The sequence below is a fragment of the Carlito syrichta genome, unplaced genomic scaffold (genome assembly GCF_000164805.1).
Source record: "Carlito syrichta isolate Samal-C Ts95f unplaced genomic scaffold, Tarsius_syrichta-2.0.1 Scaffold304596, whole genome shotgun sequence".
Taxonomy (NCBI): domain Eukaryota; kingdom Metazoa; phylum Chordata; class Mammalia; order Primates; family Tarsiidae; genus Carlito; species Carlito syrichta.
The window spans coordinates 117,554-142,711 of record NW_007248692.1 but is presented as its reverse complement, the minus strand read 5'-3'; the positions used below and the strand labels follow the sequence as shown (position 1 = coordinate 142,711).

The following is a 25,158-nucleotide window of genomic DNA, read 5'->3' as shown; positions in this document are numbered from 1 at the left end:
CTTTGGGAGGCTGAGGCAAGAGGATTGCCTAAGTCCAGGGGCTCAAGACCAGCCTGGGCAACTTGGTGAGACCTCGTCTCCAGAGTAAATTAAAAAATTAGCCGGCTGTGGTGATGCATGCCTGTAGTTCCAGTTACTTGGAAGACTGAGATGGAAGGATCACCTGAGCCTAGCAGATTGATGCTGCAGTGGCCATGAGTGTGCCACTGCACTCCAGCCTGGCCAACAGAGTGAGACTACGACTCAAAAAAAAAAAAAGAAAAACAAAGAAAAACTCAGAATAATGCCCAATTCAGTGGCTCATGCCAGTAATCCCAGCACTTTGGAAGGCTGAGGCAGGGGGATGGCTTGAGGCCAGGAGTTCAGGACCAGCCTAGGCAATATAGCAAGACCTCATCTCTACAAAAAAAAAAAAAAAAAAAAAGCCAGACATGATGGCTCAGGCTGAAGCAGGAAGATCACTTGAGCCCAGGAGATGGAAGCTGACAAAGTGAGACCCCAACTCAAAACAAGCAAAACCAAAAAAAAAAACAACAAAAACACCTCAGGAATGTGGGGCTAGGTCAAATTGCTGATAGAACCAGCAAGGTTAGAGACATTAAACTTACTGGCTTCTTCCTTAGTATGTTCATTTTGGAACCAAACTCACTTCTGTCAAAAGGCTGGAGGTGAGGTCAGCCATGGTGGTTCACACTTGTAATTCTAGCATTTTGGGAGACTGGGGTGGGAGGATCGCTTGAGGCCAGGAGTTTGAGATCAGGCTGGGCAACATAGTGAGACGTCGGCTCTAATATATATATATATATTTTTTTTTTTTCTTTTTTTTTTTAAGGGACTGAAGCTGTGTCCTTCTTGCCAGGAATTCAGGACTGTAAATACCAGAGTAGGATATATACGAATCCCCATTTTCCCAAACGAGAGAACCAAGAAATACATTTGAGAAACAGGTGGGAGATGAAAGGTAATTTCACTAGGTATTATGGCTTGTTCTATTCCTGGAGTAAAGTATAAAAAAATTTTTAAAATTTTCTTTGTAGATAAATAAGACCTGGGACAAGTCTTAATCAAGTCCTAATCAAGCTGAATTAGGATTATCACTGGGCTAAACAATCAGTCTACCAAAAGCTGTTGCACAATGCTCTTTCCTGACACCTGACCATTTTTTAGTGTTCGCCAAACTTGCTTTACAATCTTAAGAGTCTCCAGCCAAGCCGGGTGCGGTGGTTCACGCCTGTAATCCCCGCACGTTGGGAGGTGGAAGCAAGAGGATTGCCTGAGTCCAGGGTTCGAAACCAGCCTGGGCAATTTGGTGAGACCTCATCTCTACAGTAAATTTTTTTTTTTAAAGTGAGCCTGGTATGGTGGCATCCCCCTGTACTTCTTGGAAGGCGAGGTCTCACTATGTTGCCCAGGCTGATCTCAACTAGTCCCAGCTAGTTGGGAGGGTGAGACAGATGAATCACCTGAACCCAGCAGGTCAGGACTATGGTGGCTGTGTGCATGCCATTGCACTCCAGCCTGGGCAACAGAGTGAGACTCCCACTGGGGGGAAAAAATTAGTGCTTATCTGAAATCCATCAGCAGGTCATCAGGTCTCTCACCTTTGTCAAGAGAAAAGATGCCTCTTCCTGAGATGGGCCTGACAGATCCTTACCCTAATTCTATACTACTAGGTTTGTCTGTGCAGGCACTCCTATGGAACTTGGTGCAGGAATGATCTCCCGCAAGAGTGGTCAAGTGACTGGCAGTGGTAGGAGACTGTCAGGGGCGGGGGGGGTGGAATTGGCAGTTGAGGGAAACTGCTAGGGGAAGGAGGGGCATACCTCATCAACAAGGGTACCTGCATGATCAATGTTTATATACCTAACCCTGAAATGTACCCCGCATCTTTATAATAAAAATTTTTTAAAAAAGAGTGGTCATGGTGGACAACAGATCTGGGCCTCCTTTCTTAGCACTATGAATGCCTTCAGAGAAGAGCAAAAGTGTGTGGTTTATCTGAAAACAGCCCTCTAGACGTGATCAGCATCGCTTCTTGTCTAATCTTCCTTTCTTGGAACATTTAATTGTCTCTCAGGACTTCCAAGGAAAACAAAATAGGAATTGGGAGGCAGAGGCAGGAGGATAGCCTGGGCCCAGGGATTTGAGACCGGCCTGGAAAACTTGGCAAGACCCTGTCTCTACAATAAATCAAAAAATTAGCTGGGTGTGGTGGCGTGCACCTGTAGTCCCAGCTACTTGGAAGGTTGAGAAGGAAGGATTGCCTGAGTCCAACAGGTCGAGGCTGTGGTGAGTTGTGATCCTGCCACTGCACTCCAGCCTGGGTGACAGAGTAAGACCCCGACAAACCAAAAAACAAAAAACCTTCCAGGTGCTTCTGTTTCACTTAGGAAGAATCTAAACCCCTTTCTTTGGTCTCTAAGCATGGACATGCTCTGACACTTGCTTGGTTTTGGGCCTGATATCCTCATCTCTTCCCCTCTTGCAATCCAGGGGCACACTGACCTCCATTCTGTTCTTCAGATGCTCCAAGCTTATCCCCACATCTGTGTTTTTTTTTTTTTTTTGCTTTGTCTTGGTTTTTGAAGCAGAAGTCTCACTCTGTCACCCAGGCTGGAGTGCAGTTTGAAGAAGAAAACCATCACAGTTTAAAGCCTCAACCTCCTGAGCTCAGGCGATCCTTCTGCCTCAGCATCCCAACTAGCTAGGACTGCAGGCATGCACCACCACACCTGGCTAAGTTTTTTTGTCTTTTTGTAGAGATGAGGTCTCGCTATATTGCCCAGGCTGGTCTCCAACTCCTGGCCTCAAGCAGTCCTCCTGCCTCAGCCTCCCAAAGTACTGGGATGACAGGTGTGAGCCACTTCAGTGTTTTTGTACCTGCCTCTACCTACCCCAGCGTGCATTCACTACAGAGCCTCATGGCACCCAGGCCTCCCAAAGCCTTCTCTGACCACCCAGCACTCCCAGGACACCTTCTTTCACTCCTGCTCTGTTTCCTAGCTCTCACCACCTTCTGATATGATCTCATTCGTGGATGTATATATCCAAGAGGGCGGGGAATGTGTCTGTCTTGTTTACCGATAGCTCTCCAGCTCCTACAGAACAGGGCCTAGGATAGGGGTGTGTTTAAATATGTGGTGGACGAGTAGATGCATTAAGTCTAGCTGAGGCCTGGAGCTCACGACACACCCACTAGTGTGAACGTCTGCTCACTCCCTGCCCAGAATTCTCCCTACGCCCGGCTCTTTCCTTTCTCTGAGTGTCTTCCTGTTCTGCAGCCAGCAGGCCATGTTTTGCGGTTGGATGCAGCCTATTCTAAAACTGAAACTCCTGATCAGGCCTCCTCCCATGTGTCACTCGGCTTCACCCTCACCCAGTGAGCCTCACTTTGTTTTTTTTGTTTGTTTTTGTTTTTTGGGGTTTTTTGGAGTTGGAGTCTCACTCTGCCGCCCAGACTGGAGCGCAGTGGCTCACTCCCGGCCACCGCAGCCTCGAGCTGCTGGGCTCTGGCGATCCTCCCACCTCAGCCTTCCAAGTAGCCGGAATTACAGGCACGCGCCACCACGCCCAGTTAATTTTTGATTTATTGTAGAGACGAGGTCTCGAACCTGCAAGCTCAGGCAATCCACTTGCCTCGGCCTCCCAGAGTGCTGGGATTACAGGCTGAGCTACTGAGCCCAGCCTCGCTTTGTTTTTTAATTAATTCTTTTGCTTTCAAAATCAGACTCTCACTCTGTGACCCAGGCTGGAGTGCCGTGACACCATCATGACTCACCCCAGCCTCGACCTTCAGGGCTCAAGTGATCCTCCCGCCTCAGTCTCCCCACCTTCACTTTCTGTAAAAGCTGCTCTTACCCAAAGGAGGAGGGTTGGTGGGCTTAGCGTCCTCTTTGGCCCAGCCGTGTCACCCCTGTGTACCAGTGTCCGGCACCTCCCTCCTGTGTCAGGCAGGAGACGGGCTGGGGTGGGGAATGGCCTGTGACTCTCGAAGGGGTATGTGTGCTTTGCGTGGAGTGGCATAAATAAAGAGACACAGCCAAGGGGAAGGCGTGTATTTAAAACTCCTCCCCTTCGTTTTCTTCTTCAAAGGAGTCGGTCCCCACTTCTTCGTAATCCTTCTCCAGGGCGGCCAGGTCCTCCCTGGCCTCAGAAAATTCTCCTTCTTCCATTCCCTCGCCAACATACCAATGCACAAAGGCCCGCTTGGCGTACATGAGGTCAAACTTGTGGTCGAGGCGGGCCCAGGCCTCCGCGATCGCTGTGGTGTTGCTCAGCATGCACACGGCCCGCTGGACCTTGGCCAGGTCCCCTCCGGGCACCACGGTGGGTGGCTGGTAGTTGATGCCCACCTGAGGAACAGAGACAGGGGAGGGGCCGGACAAGAAGATGCAGGTCAGCCAGAGGATAACTCAAGACGGGGGCAACACGGTGCAGCTGCAAGACAAGGTCACGGGTGTGGGAATGGGACTACGGGAGGCATGTGGAAATAAGGTGGTGGGGAGCTGGGGAAGCCGGCAGGTGGAGGAGGCGAGAGCCAAAGAGAAAGAAGAAGCAGGGTGGGGGCAACGTAACACGACCTTGTCTCTGCAAAAAAGTGAAAAATTAGCCGGGTGTGGTGGCACATGCTGGTAGTCCCAGCTACTCGGGAGGCTGAGGTGGGAGGATGGCTTGAACCCAGGAGTTTGAGGCTGCGAAGAGCTGTGATCACACCACTGCCCTCCATCAGAGGTGACAGAGCAAGACTCTGTGCCTCTCTCTCTCTTTCTCTCTCTCTCTCTGAGGCTGCAATGAGCTGTGATTGTGCCACTGCACTTTAGCCAAAAAACAAAAATCCTTCCAGATGCTGTGTTTCGCTTAGGAAGAATCTAAACTCTAAATTATCTAAATCTAAAGTATGTATTTAAAGCAGGTGGATTGGGTACAGGTGAATTCAAGGGGAAGGCTAGAGAAGAGAATGAGGCTGCTAATAGGGAGAAATGTCGGCAGAGGCAGCAAGTAGGCAAATGAGAATCCTGAGCGCAATCTTGACTAGGTGGGAGGGGTCTCGTGCATTTCCTTTTTGAAGCAAATCCATTTCTAGACTTAAAGTTATTGGAAAGTTTACCCTTAGGCCAGGCACAGTGGCTCACGCCTATAATCCCAGCACTTTGGGAAGCCAAGGCGGGCAGACTGCTAGAGCCCAGGAGTTCGAGACCAGCTTGGGCAACATGGCGAGACCTAGGCTCTTCAGAAACATTTAAAAACTAGCCGGGCATGGTGGTGTATGCATGTAGCCTCAGCTTCTCGCCGGCTGAGACGGAAGGATCGTCTGACCCAGGAAGCCTGTTGTGAGCAGTGATCGTCGTGATCATGGCACAGTTTCTAGCACTCCAGCCTGGGCGACATAGTGAGAACTTGACTCAAAAAAAAAAAAAAAAGTTGATTCTTTCCCAAGTGGCCATCTGAATTTGCTCTTGGTTGTGTGGCCAATTGATTTAGGGAAGTTGCTCTGCCATGGGTGAAGGGCTATTGAAGAGGTCCTGGGAATGTTCCAGAGCAGTAAACAAAATGGGACAAAAGCCCCAGGAATGGTGTTGGGAATATCAGCCTCCAGGTTTTTGGGAATAGGGGCTTCTTAGAAGAAAAGCGGGGACTCCAGTCCAAGAAAGTTAGTTTAAGATCTTGCCCGAAAGAGCCAGCTTCCCAAGTTCTGGTAGCAGTCGGGGTCTTCCAGGCTAATCCAGCCCCATCCTATGGTGGGGGTGGCTTTCCCAGAAATGTTTCTTCTTCCCACACTCATATCCCAAACCAAAGCCAACCCCAGAAACTGTGGGAAACTGGGAGAAGTCTAAGATGACAAACTGTGATATTATTCATGGAACACTGAGACCCATGGTGATGTCCAAAACTACCTCTCCTACCCAGGCCCCTGTCCCTTAATTGCCAGTCTCTCAAATTCATAGCTTTTTTTAAAAATCAGAGTCTCACTATGTCACACAGGCTGGAATATAGTGGTTTGCTCATGGCCACTGCAGCCTCAACCTGCTGGGCTCAGGTGATCCTTCTGTCTCAACCTTCCAAGTAGCTGGAACCATAGGCATGTACCACCATGCCCAACTAACTTTTTTATTTATTGTAGAGACGAGGTCTTGCCAAGTTGCCCAGGCTGGTCTCAAATCCCTGTACTCAGGCAACCCTCTCGCCTCTGCCTCCCAAAGTGCTGGAATTACATGCGTGAGCCACCGCACCCAGCCAAATTCATAGTTTTTAAATGTGTGTCCTCTTGGGCCAGGCCCAGTGGCTCACGCTTGTCATCCTAGTACTTTGGGAGGCTGAGGCAGGAGGATTGCTTGAGACCAACAAGTTCAAGATCAGCCTGGGCAACATAGTAACACCTCATCTCTACTACGATAAATAAATAAACAAGCAAATAAATGTATGTCTTCTTGACATGCGGGGGGATGGGAGTGGCAGCAGGCCATGGCCATCAAATGAATCCACAAAATTCTATGATTCCTCTTGGACACAAGTGGCGTCTGGGTGGTGGAGGTGACACTGGGGTAGGGCAAAGGACCAAAAGCGAGAGGGGGAAAGGCAATGACTATGAACTTGGCCACATCCCATGTTTTGCTAGATCTGGCCCTGACCTTGTGCCTGGAGCCAACGCACCCTCTTCTAAGCAATAACATCCTTGACCCAAGTCAAGTGGGAACAAAAGCCCTAGGAGAGAATTCCAGAGGCTGAAGCTTATCAACTTGTACTTTTCTGAAAAGCAGCTAAAGTTTATGCCCACACCACCTTCTTTATCTCTCTGGACATAGCCCCAGAGGTTCAACTTAAAGGAGGGAAGATGAAGGGACTTCTTTTTTTGGTGAATTCCCCCATCACCTCCTGATTTTTTCTCTTTTTCTCCCTACTCATTCTCCTACAACCTTGTTGTGCTGTTGGTTTCCATTTGAATGACCAAAACAAACTCCATTTTTTGGAAGATCTTGACTGGTTTTGCCAGAATGACCAAAGCTGCCACATAAAAATAGGCATAGTCTGGGGGGAAAAGAGGATGTGGTGTGTGTAGCTAGGAGCAGAGCAGCGAGAAAGATTATTTCACTGCCTTGCTTGGCAGGGAACTGCTGGGTCAAAGCCGTACCCTGAGAGGTTACCCACGAGGCTGGCAGACAGTGCCTCACTTTGTAATTCCCGCCATGTAACATGTTCACCTCCTTATCTCCAGCAATTGGCACAAGTCCTGGGACATAACAGGTGTTCAGCAAACCCTTGAATTATTAACAGCAAGACTAGAGGGTGCTAACTAACATGATTAGTTACTGTGGTGGTGGGACCTAACAGAAGACCCCAGGCTAAGTGGTCAAGCCATTCACGTGCTGTGTCAGGTTACATGACCGGCCCAGTCCAGCTCAAAGAGGTGACTTCTAACATTCAACATTCCCAAGTTTGGAACCCCGGGTCTTCCCTGGGTATTCTGTCCTTCCACACTAACTCTCAGATTCTGGCATTTTTCAGACCACAGACATCTGGTCTACCACTGGTCACTCAGCTCTGGTTTTTGCTCCTGGTTAGTGATAATGAAAAATGTCAGGGCTTCATAATATGTGAGCCACAATCACATAACAACTATAAAATCCTCTTGTTGTTACTTCAAATTGACTAAGACTTAAAGGATAGAAATTTAATTTTTCAAGCTAAATTAGGAGAACACATCTTTCATTAGAGGAGGAAATTATACTTCTCTAGAAATTTGAATAGTCTGGTTAATTCTAAAATGAAAAAGAAGCCAGGCACGGTGGCTCACGCCTGTAATCCCAACACTTTGGGAGGTGGAGGTGAGAGAATTGCCTGAGTCCAGGGATTCGAGACCAGCCTGGGCAACTTGGCGAGAGCTCATCTCTGCAATAAATCAAAAAATTAGTTAGGCATGGTGGCGCATGCCTGTAGTTCCAGCTACTAAGAAGGTTGAGGCCGTGAGCATGCCACTGCTCTCCAGCCTGGGTGACAGAGTGAGACTCTGATCAAAAAAAAAAAAAAATTTTAAATGGTTACAAAATCACGATGCACCAGAAAGTGTAAAATATCCATTAAAATGAACTTTAGGCAAACTAAACTGAGTCATGAACCCCAAAAACTTTGTTATTCGGGTCAATAGATCTAGAACAATACCAAATCAATATTTATTCCTCAGTAATCCAAATCAAAGGTGTCTGACCAATTAACCAATTAAAAATAGTACCAGGGGCCTGGTCCTGTGGCTCACGTCTATAATCCCAGCACTTTGGGAGGTGGAGGCAAGAGGATTGCCTGAGCCCAGGGGTTCGAGACCAGCCTGAACAACATGGTGAGACCTCGTCTCTATGATAAATCAAAAATTTAGCTGGACAGGGTGGCGTGCGCCTGTAGTTCCAGCTACTTGGAAGGCTGAGGCAGAAGGATCTCCTGAACTCAGCAGGTCAAGTCACGGTGGCTCACGCCTATAATCCCAGCACTTTGGGAGGCCGAGGCAAGAGGACTGCCCAAGCCCAGGAGTTCAAGACCAGCCTGGGCAAAATGGCAAGACTTTATCTCTACAATGAATTAAAAAAAAAAAATTAGCCAGGCGTGGTGGCACACACCTATACTTCCAGCTACTTGGAAAGCTGAAGTGGAAGGACTGCCTGAGCCCAGCAGGTCAAGACTGTGGTGACCATGAGTGTGCCACTGCACTCCACCCTGGGAGACAGAGTGGGATTCTGACTCAAAAAAAAAAGTAAAAAAGTAAAGAAAAAAATTTTAAAAAGTAGCAACAGGCTGGTGTGGTTGTTCATGTCTGTAATCCCGGCATTTTGGGAGGCTGAGGCAGGAGGGTTGTTTAAGCCCAGGAGTTTGAGACCAACGTGGGAAACATAATGAGACCTTCTCTCTACAAAAAAATTAAAACATTAGCTGAGCGTGGTGGAGTGCACCTCTGGTCTCAGCTACTCTGGAGGCTGAGGCAGAAGGATCGCCTGAGCCCAGGAGCTCAAGGCTGTGGTGAACCATGATCATGCCACTACACTTTAGCCTGGACGACGTTGTGAGACCCTCAACTCAAAACTAAAATATAAGCCGGGTACAGTGACTCACGCCTGTAATCTCAGCACTTTGGGAGGCAGAAGACAAGAGAATTGCCTGAACCCAGGGTTCGACACCAGCCTGGGCAACTTGGCGAGACCTCATCTCTACAGTACATTTTTTAAAAAAAAAATGAGCCAGGCGTGGTGGTGCGGGCCTGTGGTTCCAGCTACTTGGAAGGCTGAGGCAGAAGGATCGCCTGAGCTGGGCAGATCAAGGCTGCGGTGGCCATGAGTTTGCCATTGCACTTCAGCCTGGGCAACAGAGTGAGACTCTGACTCAAAAATAAATTAATTAATTAAATAAAGTAGCACCAAACTTTTCTAAAATGGATTAAAGCTACTATACTTATGCGGCATTTGTGCCTCAATCAAAGCAGAATTAAGCTAGCATCCCATCTGGCTTGAGTCCCATATCACCACATACAGTCGGAAGCACTCAGGGATTAGGCAAGCAGTCCTCCCCGTGGCTTTGTCATCCCCTTCCCTCTGCTCTTGTTATCCATTCCCTTCCTAAGGCGTCCGCTCTCACCTTGAAGCCTGTGGGACACCAATCCACGAACTGGATGGTCCTCTTGGTCTTGATGGCGGCAATGGCGACATTCACATCCTTGGGCACCACGTCCCCCCGGTAGAGCATACAGCAGGCCATGTACTTGCCGTGTCTCGGGTCGCACTTCACCATCTGGCTGTTGGGCTCAAAACAGGAGCTGGTTATCTCGGCCACGGAGAGCTGTTCGTGGTAGGCTTTCTCGGCGGAGATGATGGGCGCGTAGGTGACCAGCGGGAAGTGGATGCGGGGGTAGGGCACCAGGTTGGTCTGGAACTCAGTGAGGTCCACGTTGAGCGCCCCGTCAAAGCGGAGGGAAGCGGTGATGGAGGACACGATCTGGCTGATGAGGCGGTTGAGGTTGGTGTAGGTGGGGCGCTCGATGTCCAGGTTCCTGCGGCAGATGTCATAGATGGCTTCATTATCCACCATGAAAGCGCAATCGGAATGTTCCAGGGTGGTGTGGGTGGTCAGGATGGAGTTGTAGGGCTCAACAACCGCGGTCGAGACCTGGGGGGCCGGGTAGATGGCAAACTCCAGCTTGGACTTCTTGCCATAATCCAGGGAGAGGCGTTCCATCAGCAGGGACGTGAAGCCAGAGCCGGTGCCCCCGCCAAAACTGTGGAAGATCAGGAAGCCCTGCAAGCCAGAGCAAGCGTCTGTCTGGGGAGAGGAGGGCGTGAGAGGAAATCTTGAAGACAAACGAGGTTCTGAGAACAGCCCCCAGGGGAACAAAGTCAAGCAACCCACGCTCTTCCCTCCCTAACCCTCAACATTTTCATGTGGTGAAATCCTAATGGCTTTGAAACAGTACGGAAACAAACAAAAGTGGTGGTATGCATCTCAGGAGGAGTGGCTACGGTATGAGATGACAAACCACACAGGCACATGCCTCTGAGTCCGTGAAGACTTCAGCCCAGCAGCTTGGTTGAACCAGGGATGAGAGTTTCAGAATCACTGTGGTGAGTGACCTTGACCTTTGAGCACCCCCGTTCCTTGTCCACTTCCCCTGCCCTTGTCATCTAATTTTGTGGGAACTGCTCCTGACACATCTCAGCCCAACCTTGGAAGGTGATTCAGGGCACCAATTTCAGCAATGGAGACAGAGTCAGAGAACTTGAGTTCTTTTTTTTTTTTTTTTGAGTCGGAGTCTCACTCTGTCGCCCAGACTGGAGTGCAGTGGCCACTCCCGGCCACCGCAGCCTCGGCCTGCTGGGCTCCGGCGATCCTTTCGCCTCAGCCTTCCAAGGAGCTGGAACTTCAGGCGCGCGCTACCACACCCGGCTAGTTTTTGATTTATTGTAGAGATGAGGTCTCGCCAAGTTGCCTGGGCAGGTCACGAACCCGCGGGCTCAGGCAATCCTCCCACCTAGGCCTCCCAAAGTGCTGGGATTACAGGCTGAGCCACTGAGCCCGGCCAGAACTTGAGTTCTGATATCAACTTTGCCACTTTCTGGTTGTAAAAACATGGGCAAGTTACTGAGCCTCTCCAAACTCTGTTCCTTCTTGGTTAAAGTGGGGGCAATAAAAAATCCTTCTCTTAGAAGGCTATTGGGATAATTAAATGAGATTGCATGGTGTGCTGGCGAGGACCTGACATGTAATAAACACTTTGTGTTAGCTCGTATTGGAATGCAGAATCACAGAATGTTCCCACTGGGTGTGATATGAATTTGAGAGGGGCACAGATGGCTTTAAAACTTATGACCCCTACGAGCCCCTCCTCTAAACAGAAAAAAGTGAACATCTGCAGAAAGGTGGCATCCTTAGCTCCCAGATGAAGAATCTCAATCAAGTCCAACCTGCCCACTGCACAGGCAGGCAAATGGGAGCGTAAGGAGACAAAGTGACTCAACCTACAACTCCGAGCTTTGTAGTCAAACCAACACAGTTCAATTCTACCGCTTTCTAGCTGGGTGACCCAGGCTAAGTCATTGAACCACCCTGGTCCTCAATTTCTTTTCCTGTAAAGTATAGAGAAGAGACCTCCCTTGTGTCATTATTAAGGATTAAATGGAGAAATGCATTTAACACTTGAAATGGCTTTTGTAAGTGCTCAAACGTATCACCCATCTCTCTCTCTCCTCTCCCAAGTCAAAGGCTTTGTTAAACTATGCTTCCACCAAGCAAAGACCTCAGCCTTCCTCATACCTAGATTCCTCATTCCCCCAGATACTACCATTGAGTGTCAATAAGTATGACTAGGGCATCAGTCTATAATGTAGTCTGTGATGCCAAGGTGGGAGAAAGGGCATCGTCTGTGTGATGGCTTCTTACCAAACAAAAGTAGAAATCTTCAAACCTTAGGATCTCCATCCTGTTGCTGGGGTCATATACCTCTGACCTGAGGTCAGAGATGTGAGTCCAGGCTTGTTCACTCTAACCTGAGTCAAAAACCCCTGACCTTTTTTTTTTTTTTTTTTTGAGTCAGTGTCTCACTCTTGTCGCCCAGGTTGAAGTGCAGTGGCATGATCACAGCTCACCACAGCCTTGACATCCTAGGCTCAGGCGAATCTTCCACCTCAGCCTCCTGAGTAGCTGGAACTACAGGTGCATGTCACCACATCCAGCTAATTTTTTTTGTAGAGTCAAGTTCTTGCTAGGTTGCCCAGACTGGTCTCGAACTCCTGGACTCAAGCGATCCTCCCTCCTTGGCCTCCAAAGGTGCTGGGATTACAGATGTGAGCCATCCCACTGCCCTCCCAACCCTTCTTGACATTTACCAGCTTCCGTATGCGGTCCAGCACCAGGTCGATGCTCTCCTTGCCCACTGTGTAGTGACCCCGGGCATAGTTGTTAGCTGCATCCTCCTTTCCAGTGATCAGCTGCTCGGGATGGAAAAGCTGGCGGTAAGTTCCTGCCCGAACCTCATCTGCCAAGAGAAGGAGACCATTAGGTCCTGCCACCTGATCTCCAGGGGAGAAGCATCCCTTCCCAGTAGACAACCACATGACACTCTTCTGGTTTCCCCTACCTATAAAATACCACCAAGCTCAAACCCTATAATAAGTCTGCAAAAGGCTAAGAGAATTCCTGGGTAGCAGAGGTACGAACAGAGCCAGGGCCTGTGGGTCAGGCAGGCAGTGAGAAGCCAGATGCTCTGCTGGCTGGGACTTTAAAAAGCCTTAGCTTTGCCACGTGCAGTGGCTCACACCTGTCATCCTAGTTCTTCAGGAGGCTGAGACAAGAAGATTGCTTGAGACCAGGAGTTCAAGACCAGCCTGAGAAACAGAGTGAGACCTCATTTCTATCAACAAGAAAAAATTAGCTGGGCATGATGGTACACACTTATAATAATCTAGCTACCAGGGAGGCTGAGGAGAAGAATCGTCTGAGCCTAGGGGGTCAAGTCTGTGGTGGCCGTGATCACTCCAACCTGAGTGACAGAGTGAGAGCCCGACTCAAAAAGAAAAGTCTTAGCTTTTCAAAGCTCACCAAGCACCAGAGTTATTACTTCTCCTTCCTTCACCTTGACCCTTCAAGGCTTCCCTTTTGTTCTTTTCTTTCATGCTGCAAGGTTATCCCTAATACCATAATACAATGTCTTTTTTCTTTTTTTAGCTGGAGTCACTGTGTTGCCCAGGCTGGAGTGCAGTGGCACATTCACTGCCACCCCAGCACCAACCCGCTGGGCTCTGGCAATCCTTCCACCTCAGCCTTTCAAGTACCGGGAACTACAGGCGCACACCACCATGAACTACAGGCTCACGTTACCATGCCCGGCTAATGTTTTTATTTATTGTAGAGACCAGGTCTCACCAAGTTGCCTGGGCTGGTCTCAGATCTGTGAGCTCAGGCAATCCACTCGTCTCGGCCTCCCAAAGTGCTGGAATTACAGGCTAAGCCACTGAGCCTGGCCCAATAATGTAATTTCATGTGCATTAAAATTTCTAGGGACCCAGATCCTGGCCCTCCCAGGACCTGTCCCACCTCTCACTTCCACCTCCATGTGGCAATAATAAAAGCCAGGCATTGGACATACTTTGGAGTGACTTTGAAGCAAAGCTGTGCTCCGGGTCTTAGAGAAGCAAAAGCCCTGGAGAGGTTTACAAGGGGGCTCTGCTCACCTCCAAGGGTCTATGCTAAATAGACCAAGAGGCATCAAGCCCCAACAATATCACCTCCTCTTTTCAGGGTTCCTCCGTTCCCTCCACCCCCACAGAAAATCATCCACTTATGCAGCAGCCTGGGAGGGTAGGCTGTGCTTTCTGCATTTGTACAAAGCATGCAGAGTGGGGAGTGCCTGTTGCCTGTTGCTACTAGAAATTCGTGCTCAGTTGGTGAGACCTTATCTCTACAATAAATCAAAAAATTAGCCAGGCATGGTGACGCCCAACCCTAACCCTAACCCTAACCCTAATCCTAATGTTAAGCGAGCAAAGATCTTTATCCCATTAGACAAGTCATTTCTTTATTAGAATAGCTCTTCAAACTCACTCTTGCAACAACTCTGTAGTTCCAGCTATATGGAAGGTTGAGGCAGAAGGATTGCCTGAGCCCAACGGGCTGAGGCTGCGGTGGCTGTGAGTGTGCCACTACACTCCAGGCTGGGTGACAGAGTGAGACTCTGACTCAAAAAAAAAAAAAATTCATGCTCAGGCATCTGCCCCGATGCCTCTGGGAACTGTCCACCTCTTGCTTGATGAGCCAGCCTTGTAACTGAGGAAATCCTGATATTTAACTGAGAATTGGCCCAGGGGCCAGACCCAGGGGAAGTGATGCCACTGGGAGCGGGGGCAGGGGGAGGCTTGCAGGGGGGAGGGACTGCCCATCGGGAAATAAGCCCCTGCACAAGTCAGAATTCCTCTGTGTTTTCCTAAACCAGAATGAGCTTCACTCTAGAACTTCAGCACTCCCCAGCTGTGAAAAAATGTGCCTGCTGTCATACCATTCTGTGTGTGACACACTGCAAGGTTATACCAGACCCAGGAAGACAGACCACAATCATTACAGAATCAGAAACCTAAGCTGGGCACGATGGCTCATGCCTGTAATCCCAGCACTTTGGGAAGCTGAGGCAGGAAGATCACTTGAGGCCAGCAGTTTGAAACCGGTCTCGGTAACATAGCAAGACTCCATCTCTGCAACAAATTTTTAAAAATTAGCTGGCTGTGGCAGTGCGTACCTATAGTCCCAGCCACTGGGAGGCTGAGGCAGGAGGATCACTTGAGCCCAGGAGTTCGAGGCTGCAGTGAGCTATGATTACACCTCTGCACTCCAGCCCAGAGAACAGAGTGAGACCTTGCCTCTAAAAAAATAAAAAAACCTATACTTTGGAAATTGACTATTTTAGGGTCTTCTTATAATTTCCAAAATTATCTGGAATTTTTTATCCTTAGTATTTAGTAACAGTCTTGACCATTTCAGTCTTTCAGCAGGTTTAAGAGGCTTTGTGTGTTTGTTTTGTTAATTTTTGAGTCAGAATCTGCTGGAGTGCAGGCATGATGACAGCTCACTATAGCCTCAGGCAGTCCTCCTGCCTCAGCCTCCCAAGTAGCTGCGACTACAGGTGCCCAGCTCTTATTTTGATTTTTTGTAGAGAGGAGGTCTTACTATGTCGCCTAGGCTAGTCTCGAACTTCTGGGCTCACACAATCCTCCCACCTCAGCCTCCCAAAGTGTGGGGAACACAGATGTGAGCCACTGTACCCTGCCAGGTTTAAGAGGTTCAAGCAGAGGGTACTTTGTTTCACATAGATGATTGATCGCTGTTATGAGATTGCCCCAAGACCATGGCGATCCCAAGGACCTGACAGGTCATATGGGGTAGGAGGCTTTGACTGAGCCACCTCTACCTTCCAGTTAGAGATTCTGTCTAGTCTCTAACTGGCCATCGAAAGCCAATGCCTCTGTGGTCTCGTCTTGTTTTCTCTGGAGAGGGCCTTGGCCCAAACTCACCCACTACAGTAGGTTCCAAATCTATCATGACAGCCCGGGGCACGTGCTTCCCGTTGCCAGTCTCGCTGAAAAAGGTGGTGAAGGAGTCATCATCGTTGATCTTGCTGGCTTGAGCATCAAAGGTGCCATCTGCCTGGATGCCGTGTTCCAAGCAGAAGAGCTCCCAGCAGGCATTGCCAATCTGAACTCCCGCTTGGCCCACGTGGACGGATATGCACTCCCGCTATGGAGAGAGTGCAGCATCAAGGTCAGAGAGCCACAGGCCACCCAGCCACGGCTCTGCCTTCCATCCCCCACACATCAGAACGTGTCTGTCACTGGCATTCAACTTGCAGGCTTTCCAGTCGCCCAGCCATGCCACCCCGTTGCCAGGAGGTGTCTGAGGTTTCAGGGGCCTGGCGCTGTTGCAGCCAGACCAGGACTTGGCTCCAGAGAAGACACAGTTAGCCAGGCATGGTGGCTTATGCCTGTAATCCCAGCACTTTGGGAGGCTGAGGCGAGAGGATTGCCTGAGCTCAGGGGTTCGAGACCAACCTGGGCAACATGATGAGACCCTGTCTCTGCAATCAAATAAAAAAATTAGCAGAACTTGGTAGAGTGCGCCTGTAGTCCTAGTTACTTGGAAGGATCGCCTGAACCCAGCAGGTCAAGGCTGTGGTGGTCATGAGTGTGCCGCTGCACTCCAGTCTGGGTGACAGTAAAAAAAAAAAAAAGACAGTTGTTTTGTGCTTTGCTCTAAAGAGAGTTGCTTCCCAGGGTTATACTTATACTAGGAAAATTCCTTATACTAGGAAAAGAAAAAAAGCAGCTGCAGAGATGAAAAGAGGCAAATTCCAAACCATAAAACTCCGGCATGGGTAAAGAAGGCCCAAGGAGAACTGGTCATTATGGCAGAAACTATCCCTCAATATACTACCACATACAGAGGCAGTGTTGACATTCGTTCCAAAGTCTGATTTTCTGAGACATCTCTCTCTCTCTCTCTCTCACATACAAACACACACACACACACAAATAGCAAATGAATACTCACAAAAGAAACATGCTCTGCAAGTACATATCATGGGTAGGTGTCAGTGTTTTGGTTACAAACATGGAAATAAGACAGGATTGGTACATCAGCAAGGGAAGCTTGGGAGGGTATAAATTAGGCTTTTCCTGAATGCTGAGATGCTGAGAAGCTGGAAAATCTTTGTAGTCACCATAACCTTGCTCCCTAGCCCATGCCAGGCCATGTGTTAAATCAAGCGAACCCTTGGAATGTCCTTCATCTCTGTGTTACTCTTTTTTTTTTTTTTTTTGAGTAGGAATCTCACTACTGTCAGCCTGTCTCCCAGGCTGGAGTGCAGTGGCACACTCACAGCCACCATAGCCTCAACCTGCTGAGTTCAGGCTATCCTTCTGCCTCAGCCTTCCAAGTAGCTGGAACCACAGGTGCACATCACTGTGCCCAGCTAATTTTTTTATTTTTTTGTCGAGACAAAGTTTTGTCAAGTTTCCCAGGCTGGTCTCGAATTCCTGGGCTCAGGCAGTTGTCTTGCCTCAGCCTCCCAAAATGCTGAGCATACAGGTGTGAACCACCATGCCCGACCATCTCTGTGTTACTCTGCTGTGAAGCTACAATTGTCTGATTTGTCCTAGTACCAACAGCTTAAGATGGCAAGTGTATCAAGTAATCAAGTATCCGAAAGAGAGAGAGAGAGAGAGAGAGAGAGAGAGAGAGAGAGAGAGAGAAAAGAAACCTACCGTGAAGTTTCCCTGGGAAGATGGACTCATCACCCCACCCACGCCTTGCCTGGGGGGACACAGTGGCCCACAGGAGGTGGCTCAGTGCCTGTGGTACCTGCCAGAGACCACCAGGGAAGCATGTGCCCAGCCTGTGGGTTTCTATTCTTATCCATGACCTGACTTGGCATCTTATCCATGACCTGACTTGGCATTTTCCAGCTCGGGTAACCCAAGCCAGGAGCAGAGCCTCCAGGGAACATGGCTGGGCACAGAGGTAAGTGGAGTCCACGTTCAAGCGCAGGGCTCCTGGGAACTTGTTAGTTTCTCTGGGCATGGTGAGTGGGGCAGCTGCCCTGGGGAACGTCTCGAAGTCTCAGAGGTGTCAGGACCTGTTGCTCCCGAATGCAGTTTTACAACTGAGCTCTGGTTCTACACCTTGAGTTGAGTGTCAACCCTTGCCTTCGGGGTGGTTAGGGTCCAGATATTCACAGCAGCCAGCATGTAACACAGTCCGACACAGATGTGACTTGGCTGTACTTACATGAGCCCGGTGACCAGGGAAAAGCTTCACTCACAAGGTTGCCCACACCCAAGAGTTCTCTTGCCTTCTCAATGTACTTGCTGTGCTGTGCGGCCTTGGCTGGGTTCCTTAACCTCTCCTTGTCAGAAAAATCATGCTAGCTGTGAATGTTGTGGCTATTTCTGTCTTTACCATGTATCATTTTCATCGTGATGCTACCTTGTAGCTTTTTTCTCCACTGGAAAGAAGCCCATTTAGAAAGTTAGAGATCTTCTGTCCTTTATGTGGGGTCTATCTCAGGACTCCACTCAGGTCTAAGAAAAGCAGCATTCTGAGGTGAGTGGATTGCCCGAGCCCGCGGATTTGAGACCCAGGCAACTTGGCGAGACCTCGTCTCTACAATAAATCAAAAATTAGCTGGGCGTGGTAGTGCGCACCTGTAGTTCCAGGTACTTGCAAGGCTGAGGTGGAAGGATCGCTGGAGCCCAGCAGGCTGAGGCTGCGGTGGCCGTGACATGCCACTGTCCTCCAGCCTGGGTGAAGGAGTGAGACTCCAACTCAAAAAAAAAAGCGGCATTCTACAACCAGGAAGCACGCCACCACCAGCGAGTTAGCAGCCCAGACCACATCGTGACCCTCAGCACGCAGCCGTGGCTTCTTTGGGAGGTGTCTGAAGCTGAGGGGACACTGGAGAGGCCTGAGGGAGTCACCCAATTGCCCTCCAGTCCTATCTGTGGTACTGTTTGGCTCCCAGCCTGTCTTCCCTTCTGGAACATTCTAGGGTTTTCCTGGGAGAATGCAGGGATACTTCAGGAAGCTCATGGGGGAAAGAGTCAAGAGTCTTGGGGACCTGAAGACCACCAATGTGGTGATAGCCATGTCTTTAGCCTGTTTGGATGCTATTTTTAATCTCATACTAATATGCCTATCTTCATAAAATCTCTCTCTTTCTGTGTGTGTGTGTGTCTCTCTCTCTCTCTCTCTCTCACACACACACACACACACACACACACACACACACACACACACACCCCTTAGGAAGAGCTAATTTCCCCACTAAACTAATTCACAAGAGTAATTGGAGGTACAAAATAGACTCCGAAATGGCAGAAGACTCCATAGGTGCTCCCAAAAGCCAAAAGCAGTTACACCAGTCAAGAGAGCAAGAACGCCTTTCAATACTGTTCCCCACAAAAGGGAACCAAGACTCCTTGGAGAAACGGAGGTTTCCAGGTCTGGGGTGAGGATCACAAGATGAGCCTGGAACATCTTACAGAGCCTGCAGGCACAGAAGCTAACAAAGACTAGGGTGACGGCTTGGCCACCCGGAAGAGGCTCCCGCTGCAAAAGAGGAGACCATCTGAGCATCGAAAAGAATGACACTACTCGATTAAAGCCAGAAATACATATAGAAATCCACAAGTCCTTACTATTACTTTAAAAAGAAACGAGAGAAAATCTTGTGTGTCCCCATCCACATGGCCCTGTTCATTAGGAAAGCTCTTTTTGATAATTGAAGAATGCCCACTAAGTGATGCAAAAGGAATAGTAGATTCTGAAATATTGCCTATTACAGTCTCTAATTATGTAATTGATTTGGACAAGTACACAACGCCATTAGGTGAGAGGTTGATAGGAAGCTGGATATTCAGAGAGCCCAAGAATTGCTGTCACAAGCCCAAGAGGGAAAGTAGCTATAAGGGTCACCAGCCTAACACTGCAATCAGTCCTAACGTCACTAATAGTGAGACAACCAGACATTGCGGACCTCCTGATGTGACACAATGTGACACACACACCACCCATGAGGTATTCTTGTCAAAAGCACTCAGCCTTCATCTACCAAACCCTTTGGACTTAGCTTCCATCTCACAGAGAGCTCGGGGGCTACAGGGAGAGGTGACCTCGGAGAAAACAAAATAAATTCGGAAGGCGGGACATTCAACAGAGCAACTGGTAGAGTCTTCTTAATTCACAAAAAAAAAAAAACCCAAAAGGTGGCGGGAGGGACTGTGTCATAGCAAAGGAAACATAAGAAACACAACAACCCCATGTATTACATGGACTCTGACTGAATTTTGACTTGGACAAATCAAAATATTTGGGAGGAAAACAAAGAAGCATTCATTCTGGTAAGGATAAGCATAAAAATGTGGAGAAGTATGAAAAATTCTTTAGAGTCATACCTGGAGCATTTAGGGTAAAATATCATGATATCTATGCTTTAAAATACTTTCAGTAGGCCAGGTGCAGTAGCTCATGCTTATAATCCCAGCACTTTGGGAGGCAGAGGTGAGAGGATTGCCTGAGCCCAGGGTTCGAGACTAGCCTGGGCAACTTGACGAGACCTTGTCTCTACAATAAATCAAAAAATTAGCCGGGCGTGATGGTGCACACCTGTGGTTCCAGCTACTCAGAAGGCTGAGGTGGAAGGATCGCCTGAGCCCAGCAGATTGAGGCTGCAGTGGCCGTGAGAGTGCCACTGCAATCCAGCCTGAGTGACAAGAGTGAGACTCCAGCTCAAAAAAAAAAAAAATTCCATCGTCAGGCACAGTAGTTCATGCCTATCATCCCAGCACTTTGAGAGGCCAAGGCGGGAGGACCGCTTGAGCCCAGAATTTTGAGCAGCTTGGGCAACTTAGCGAGAACCTGTTGTCTCTACAAAATATAAAAATTATAAAATTAATTAATTTAAAATGTCGTGAAGAAATCACAAGTGAAATTAAGAATTATATGAGGTTTCAGGAGCTCTGAGATCTGTACATGCCCTCAGGATTCTGCTGGGCCTCTGACACCTGCTCCTGGTAGGGAAACAAGAGGAGTCCAAATCTCCTCCACCTGAGCTCCCCTGGCTCAGCCATGCTGTGCTGGGCTGCCTGATCCCTACCCCCAGCTTCCTGCCTGGAAGTCCTCCATGGATAAAGCACAGAGCAGACCCAAAGCTGATGCCCTGGGAGGCATCCTCATGCCCCCAAAAGCCATCCATCTATCACAACCAGGAAAGTGACATTAGCTCAGAATATTCAGGATAGGAGAGCTGGACCAGCCTCGTGGATCACCTAACACAATTCCCTAATCATCATTTTACCGATGAAAAGGCTGAGACTCAGAGAGACAAAGGAACATGTTCAAGATTTCACAGCTTTGCAACCGAAGAGCCCAGACAGACCAGAATCCAGGGCTTCTGACCCTGGTCTGAGCTCTTTCCTTCACGCACATAATCTCCTGCCTCACTTGCAGCTCTAAACGTCTAGGGCCCTGGGGTGTGCCCATATCTTCGTCAAGGCAAGGCCAAGCCCGTAGAGCAAAGCCCCAAACAGGAAAAACTCCTGCGCGAAGAGAAACAGAGGATCGGTCGCGGGGGTAGCCTCTTTGAAAATGGGTCATCATTCTCTAACAGAACCAGGAGTCTGTTTGTCAGGGCCAGGGTGTGCAGCCGGGGGTGCGGGAAAAGGGCAAGCTGACCCAGCAGAGTATATTTAAGTCATACACTTGCTCAAAACTCGTATTTCAGAGTCCTCTCTCTAGCCAGTCGGAGCTTGCACTATTTCTCTCTCTTAGTTCTATTTTGAATCTGTGGCTGCAGAACTCAGAACAGCTCTGTTCTCCTGGGACCCTGTGAGATGAGGGGGTCCCTGTGTGCTGCGAAAGCCCCTCTACCCAACTATTTGGGGGGTGAAGATGAGGGAGATAAAGAGATCTGGGGGGGGATCCTTTCCTCAAGAAAAGTAAGACACCCTCTCACGCAGAGCTAGTGCTGAGATGATTGCAAAAGTCACCCACTCCACTCATTCCTACAACAAATATTTTTTGTGTTATGATGTATAAGAAGGTACTGGGCTAACTCCTATTCATCCTTCAGGTCTGGAGGTAAATGTCCTTCCCTACAGGAAGTCTGGAAAACTCCAAGCCAGCTTAGGGATCTATCATGTGCTCCCACCAACCCCTCCATCCCTATCAATGCATTACTTGCACCATGTTCTAGTTGCTTGTTCAATTTTCTGTCTCCTTGGGGAGAGAGAAAGCTCTGTAAGGGTAAGAAAGCTTTGTTTCACTCACTGGATCCCCAGAACCGCCCTCAGAGTTTGATTGTAGCAGGTGCCCAATAAATAGAGGGCTGCTTAGAGTGAAAACCCTCAACAGCCAGATAGGCGCAGTGGCTCACACCTGTAATCCCAGCACATCAAGGCGGGAGGATTGCTTGAGTCCAGTAGTTCTAGAACAGCCTGGACAACACAGTGAGACCTCGACTCTATTTAAAAAATCAAAAAAATCAGCCAGGCATGGTGGTGTGTGCCTGCAGTCTCAGCAACTTGAGAGGCTGAGGTGGAAGGATCACCTGAGCCCAGCAGGTTGAGGCTGAGGTGAGCCTGGTCATGCCACTGCACTCCAATCTGGGCGATGAAGTGAGCATCCAACTCAAAAAAAAAAAGAATCCCTCAGAAACTGGCCAGTGCCTAAGACGTGCCCAGGTCAAGAGCAATGGGAGCTCAAAGGAGAAAAAGACAACTAGCTTGGTTTCCTAAAGGAGGAATAAAGGAGGTGGATGTCGGAGTGGTGTGAACGAGAGGCAGGGACGTTCAGGGCAGGTCCCACAGATCGCCCAGTCTGTCTAGAATGGAGGCTTATGGAGGGCAGGGCCAGGGAGACATCTGGGCTGCTCGCAACACTCCTCCCTGGGAGGAGAGCCTGTGTCTTACAGAGCACCAGTAAAGAAAATGCTAGAACTCTGCAGCTTTTTTTTTAATAATTGCACCGCAATAAACCGTTTCTGATGTCAATCTTATATTCTTTCTATTTTTAATATTGCTCATTTCCTTTTGCTTTGTTCTCAGAGGCCTAAGATTAGCTAATCACTACCATCAGCAGAAAGAGGCCTGCACGCTTCAGACATCGTGTTGAAGCATCACAAGACAGGACAACTGGCATGTTAGCAGGGCAGGACCTGACACTGACCACAGTGAATGCCGTGTGAAAACCCGAGACCCATCCACAGTCCCCGGCCCACCTGTGTTCAGATGCCACACAATTGCTTGTAAGAAGCATATGATTACAGCAAATTATTTCTAGTTGTCAGGCTGGGATAATAAATCACTTATATTTTAGGACCTTGGTTGGGGATGGCAGGCGAAAAGCTTCGGAGGGATAATTACAGTAAGAACAAATGCGGTTCGTGAAAGATGGCTCGAATTATCTCTGCTCAGAACCCTTCAATAATAGAGTGCCTCTGGAACTACTCAGTACAAAGAATAGAGAGCAAGGCAGACGAGGAGTCGACCTAAATTCATGTTAGTGAATGAAGGTGACTTGCGAGAGGGGCTCAGGTGACAGATGCTGCAGTTAGGGCAGCAGTAGGGCTCGCACGAGACCGACTTTGGGACCTACAAGGGTATCTGTAAGGAGACCCCAAGCAGAAGGGACCCTGTGATAGTAAAGGCCCTGGGACTGCGGCTGACACTGGGCAAAGCACAGAGATAGTCAAGGAGTTTTAATCCGGTGCACACACATCCACTCCATTTCCGTTCTCTTCCACAGCTTATCTTCTGGGAGAAATTCTAACAGGAAGACACTGACGGGAGAAATGCCAACCACAAAGGCCACAGATAGTGTTATCGGCCCCCTGGTGGCCCTAGGGAAAGTGAGTAGGGGGTCAACATCCTCCCCCGAGAGCATCACCTCCTCCCACCCATCATTCCCCATCCCTGGTTGGTCTTGTATTCACCAGCTATTTTCTACTCAAAAATTATTTTTCACTTTCCATCTTCCTTTGAAGGTCACTCAGGAGTCCCCTCAGAAAAGACGCTCCATAATGGCACTAGCCCTGCAGCCCCACAGCCCTGCATGGACTGCTGCTCTGTGTCTCAAGGGCCCCTCCCTCAGAGACACGCCCCTCCATGTCCTCTGGGGAAACATGCACTCAGTGATGGGAAGGGAGGAGGCAGCAGTGATCTGCAGCCCCCTGGGAACCCCACACGGTTTTCTGAGGTCAGGACGTCCGTCTCGCCCCAGAGCACCCTCCCCTCCCTTCTAAGTACCCGCTTTTGCAGGAGACCCGCTCTGGGCTGACATTTGGCGCTGATTTCCATCTGAACTCAGCTGACACACGCTCCCCAAAGCGGAAGGCCTGGGGTTACAGAGGCTGTGTTGGTGTGATGGGGTGTCCCCGCCTCCCCATAAACCACAGAAACGGCCAGGCTCAGTGGCTCAGCCTGTCATCCCAGCACATTGGGAGGCCGATTGCCTGAGCCCGCGGGTTCAAGACCTGCCCGGGCAACTTGGCGAGACCTGTCTCTACAATAAATCAAAAATTAGCCGGGCATGGTGGTGCGCGCCTGTAGTTCTGGCTACTTGGAAGGCTGAAGCGGGAGGATCGCCGGAGCCCAGCAGGTCGAGACTGCGGTGGCTGGGAGTGTGCCACTGCACTCCAGTCTGGGTGACAGAGTGAGACTCCAACTCAACAAAACAAAACAAAAACTACAGAAACTTTCTCTGTGCGCCAGTATCACGGACATGGGCTTGACTTGGGGCGCCTGGCCAAGATTCTTCATACCACATCCCCAAAAGGGTGTCATAGCCTCAGTGCCCAGGAGGGCTCCTCGCTAGGAGGACACAGGGAGCAGATGGGGATGCTAAATGATGGGATTAGCCTGCCGGTCCCCGGGCACAGTCTGGTAGTTAAGAACAGAGGCTTTGGGACCAAGCGGATGTAAATTCCAGTCCCCACTCAGCTTCTGACCAGCTGTGTGACTTTAGGCTGCAGTGCGGAAATGCTAAAGGATATTAGTGGTGTTGGTGGGTGGCTGGGGTCGGGGGGAGTCACACAGAAAAAAATGCCCATCTGCTGGTAACCAGAGGAATGCATTTAAAAATACACATAAGGATTAGTTGTATATTTCTTACCCAGTTCCTACCGAAATGCCAAATCGAATTCTCCTGAACACCAAGGCAGCCTTCCCCAAGCCCCCACAGGGGAAGGGGAGTGGGGGAAGACAGCTGGCTGAAATTTAATCCTTGGAGGAAGGAAAGTCGACTTGGCGAGGGTGGGATTCTTGGGGTCTAGGTTCATAGATGCATCATTGTAGCCTTTCAGGAATGAGTCAAAGGATGTTGAAAAAGAGGTTCTGTGAGTGTGAAATGTTCAGCAAAAAATGTCTGCCCATCAAGACAGTGTTCTCTATACAAGTCAAGGGTTCTAGATAAAGCCTCCTGTACAAAATGCAGGGTCTCAAAATAACTCAAAGGTACTCCCTTTTCAAAATATTTCACCACAAGTTTTCAGTTAAGCACCCAAATCCTGAAGCACATTAAGGTTTTACTGTTTAGATTTTTTTTTAATTTCCAGGTATTTTCAGAAACTTGCCATTGAATGCGCACTGAAAC

At 49.1% G+C, this 25,158-nt stretch overlaps 1 protein-coding gene across 2 annotated transcripts; it reads right to left on the bottom strand.

The window, feature by feature from the left end:
* Positions 1 to 4,040: 4,040 nt before the first annotated feature.
* Positions 4,041 to 22,454, bottom strand: TUBA8 (tubulin alpha 8). Of its 2 annotated transcripts, XM_021713516.1 has the most exons (6): positions 22,429 to 22,454; positions 17,913 to 17,917; positions 15,531 to 15,753; positions 12,357 to 12,505; positions 9,616 to 10,296; positions 4,041 to 4,352 (listed from the first exon to the last, which is right to left on the bottom strand). In XM_021713516.1, the coding sequence occupies exons 3-6, from the start codon at positions 15,556 to 15,558 to the stop codon at positions 4,059 to 4,061; spliced, it is 1,152 nt and encodes a 383-aa protein (XP_021569191.1). In that variant the 5' UTR covers positions 15,559 to 15,753; positions 17,913 to 17,917; positions 22,429 to 22,454; the 3' UTR covers positions 4,041 to 4,058. The 2 variants fall into 2 exon arrangements, with proteins under 2 accessions (XP_021569191.1, XP_008058507.1); XM_008060316.1 differs by lacking the exons at positions 17,913 to 17,917; positions 22,429 to 22,454 and having other exon boundaries at positions 15,531 to 15,975.
* Positions 22,455 to 25,158: the final 2,704 nt, after the last annotated feature.